Here is a 2,995-nt window from a genome sequence, read left to right as displayed (position 1 = left end):
ATAGAGGGGACAATCAATGGAGCCAAATTCAGGCAAATCCTTGATGAGAACCTGCTTCAAACCACCTTAGACTGGGAAGATTTACGTTCCAACAGGACAGTGACCCCAAGCATACAGCCAAAACAGTGCTGGAATGGCTTCAGAACAACAATGTGAAAGTCCTTGAGTGGCCCAGACTTGAATCCCATTGAAAATCTGTGGAAAGACTTGAAGATTGCTGTTCACCGCCACCAAAGGTGCTTCTGCATTACAAAGTATTGACTCAGGGGTGTGAATACTTATGTAAATGCAATATTTCTGTATTTCATTATCAATAAATGTATCAATACATTTGCTAAAATTAAAAACATGTTTTTACTTTGTAAATATGGGGTATTGTGTGGAGATGGGTGAGGAAAAAAATAACAATTTCATCCATTTTGAATTCGGGCTGTAACACAACATGTGGAATAAGTCAAGGGGTGTGAGAACTTTCTGAAGGCATTGTATACTTGACTCAAGAAATTCACTCGCCTTGAGTTCTTAATTAAATTGTATAGGCCCATTTGATTTCCAAAATATTACCAATATAACATTGATCCTCGCTGCACTGTGCTGGAGAGGCCCTCTGACATATGAGTCCTCTTTCCGCTGGATGTCACTCAGGGGGCGGTCCACAAGCTCGAGAAAACCCCAATCAAACTGTGCATATCAGTCACACCAGCGACCGCTGCCGACGGACTAGTACCAAATACCCTGCACACACATCCACGAGTTCCACAGCACATAGTAACCCACTCACTGCAGTGACCAGTTCAGCATCCGATGCCTTTACCTCTACGGGCAAGGAGAAGAAGAAGTGTTTGCATTTGCTGAGGAAATTGGGGCGTTTTCTGAAGATGCTGGAGAACGGCGGCAAGGTGCTGAAAGAGGGGCTTCTGGAGAAGCGAAGCGACGGTTTGCTGCAGCTGTGGAAGAAGAAGCACTGCGTCCTCACGGAGGACGGGGTTCTGCTTCACCCGCCGAAGCAGCACGACCACCCGCACCATTACARCCACMACGGCGGCGGAGACACTGGCAAAGTCAAGGAGCTGCACTTCTCCAACATGAAAACTGTGGACTGCGTCGAGAGGAAAGGGAAATACATCTACTTCACSGTGGTCATGTCGGAGGGCAAGGAGATCGATTTCAGGTGTCCACAGGACGAGGGATGGAACGCCGAGATAACTTTGCAGATGGTGCAATACAAAAATAGGCAGGCCATCCTGGCGGTGAAGTCGACCAGACAGAAACGCAGCTCCTCGTTGTTCAGCTCCCGGGACAGAAAATTATTCGGAGCTCGCCAAACGTTGCGTGACCTGCGCCTCGGATATTCGACATGCGGTAAGACATCGGAGAGAGGTCTTAGCAGGCTTGATTACTAATTACTACGTAGCCCCTTAGAAGTGGAAATCCTCTGCGGGAATTGCTTGGATATACATTCCCCGGCAACGTTTGATATTTGACACAAGGCTCAGGATATAAGGCTCACCTACCCATAAACATGGGTTTACGCGCGGCGATGTCGGCAGGGGAAGCTTTGATGCTGTTAAATAAGCATGCATTGTTCCAAATCTTGTAGCCTCCTCAAATTACAGTCTCTTACATAAAACCATTTGCCATTGCAACAAAGAGAGCTTGCAAATATTCTAGGTCTTTACTTTTTGCCTAATTACGTTTTAATGTTTTATTATTCACTATTATTAGGCTATTATTCATGATTATTGGTAGGCATATTATGGTCCAGTTACCATCGGCACTTAATTGTGCGTAAAAATAAGTATTCTAAACATTCTTTGGAGCCATTAGTCTGCGTTTACACAGGCAGACCAATTCTCATCTTTTYCCATTAACTGGACAAAAGATCAGAATAGGGCTGCGTGTTTAAACGCAGCTCAAGAAAGCCACTCTATTTATGTTCAGGTGTAGCCTRCGGAGATTCCTCTTCTCGTGTCACGCACTGCCACCTCTGAGATGGTCTAATTTATTGTATCCGCAGGTTAATTGGACATTCAGAGGAGGGATCGATGGACTCCGGCTGCATCTGCCCGGCCTCACAAAAGGAGCATCACACCCTTCAGAAAACATCTCTTAATTTAACTGTTGTTCGGTCCCGACAACAGCAGCAGCCTTTTCCAAGTCCTATTTTTCATTAGAGACTCTTTATCTGAGAAAGATGGACACTGATGGACAAAGCTTAGGCCTCTGCTACAGCACGAGTGAAAACAGCTGTATTCTAACGGGCGATTCTCTGCCATMMCTTATTTATTAGATTGTGTATATATGTTTTATCTTAACAGGGTCATTGACTAATGTACAGTGTGGTTGTTGCTGGAGTTGAAACTGAAAGCTATGCTTGGAGATTCCGTAGGACAGTATAATGGTTTGATATGGTTGGAAGTAAGCCTCAGTATCTGTGATCCAGGTGGGATGGTTGATTGTGTTACACCTTTAAGGATGTACTATAGTCCTTTCACTTCTATTATTTCTTAAGTTGTGAGTAGCACATCCTGTTGTACAAACATGCCATGATACACATCCTCATTCTTTTATTGAGCCAAAGACTTATACGCTATAGTTACATTTTCCTCCCAAGTGTAGTTGACTGTAAAAATGACAGGATGCTCCAATGATGAAGGAAAAGTTGACAATTATTTGTTATTTGTTTGATTTCTCCATAAATCTCACTTTTTGTGATTATCCTCGTGCCAGATATGGCGCCCATGTTACATTTGCATTACAACTATGGAATACGGTTCGACTTTAGGAAGCAACATGTGTCAACGCTGCATATTCTTTTGGGAGTCTTAAATCTGTACAGATTAGAAACTGCAGTCCTGTTCAGTGGCAACTGATAGAAAGGTATCCTAGTGAGCAAAACTGGTTGAAAATACATCATTTCAATGGCAAAAATGTCTGAAAGGACTTATTTTCAACCAGTTTTGTCAAGAGCAGGTCATTAGGCTAAAAATGCATC

At 43.4% G+C, this 2,995-nt stretch overlaps 1 protein-coding gene across 1 annotated transcript; it reads left to right on the top strand.

Moving 5' to 3' along the window:
- Positions 1 to 611: 611 nt before the first annotated feature.
- Positions 612 to 2,546, top strand: phlda1 (pleckstrin homology-like domain, family A, member 1). Its single transcript, XM_024142489.2, has 2 exons — positions 612 to 1,362; positions 2,018 to 2,546. The coding sequence occupies exons 1-2, from the start codon at positions 615 to 617 to the stop codon at positions 2,020 to 2,022; spliced, it is 753 nt and encodes a 250-aa protein (XP_023998257.2). The 5' UTR covers positions 612 to 614; the 3' UTR covers positions 2,023 to 2,546.
- The last annotated feature ends 449 nt before the right edge of the window (positions 2,547 to 2,995 follow it).

The sequence above is a fragment of the Salvelinus sp. IW2-2015 genome, unplaced genomic scaffold (assembly GCF_002910315.2).
Source record: "Salvelinus sp. IW2-2015 unplaced genomic scaffold, ASM291031v2 Un_scaffold3199, whole genome shotgun sequence".
Lineage (NCBI taxonomy): Eukaryota > Metazoa > Chordata > Actinopteri > Salmoniformes > Salmonidae > Salvelinus > Salvelinus sp. IW2-2015.
The sequence above is the reverse complement of the archived record's forward strand: the minus strand, read 5'-3'. Positions and strand labels throughout refer to the sequence as shown.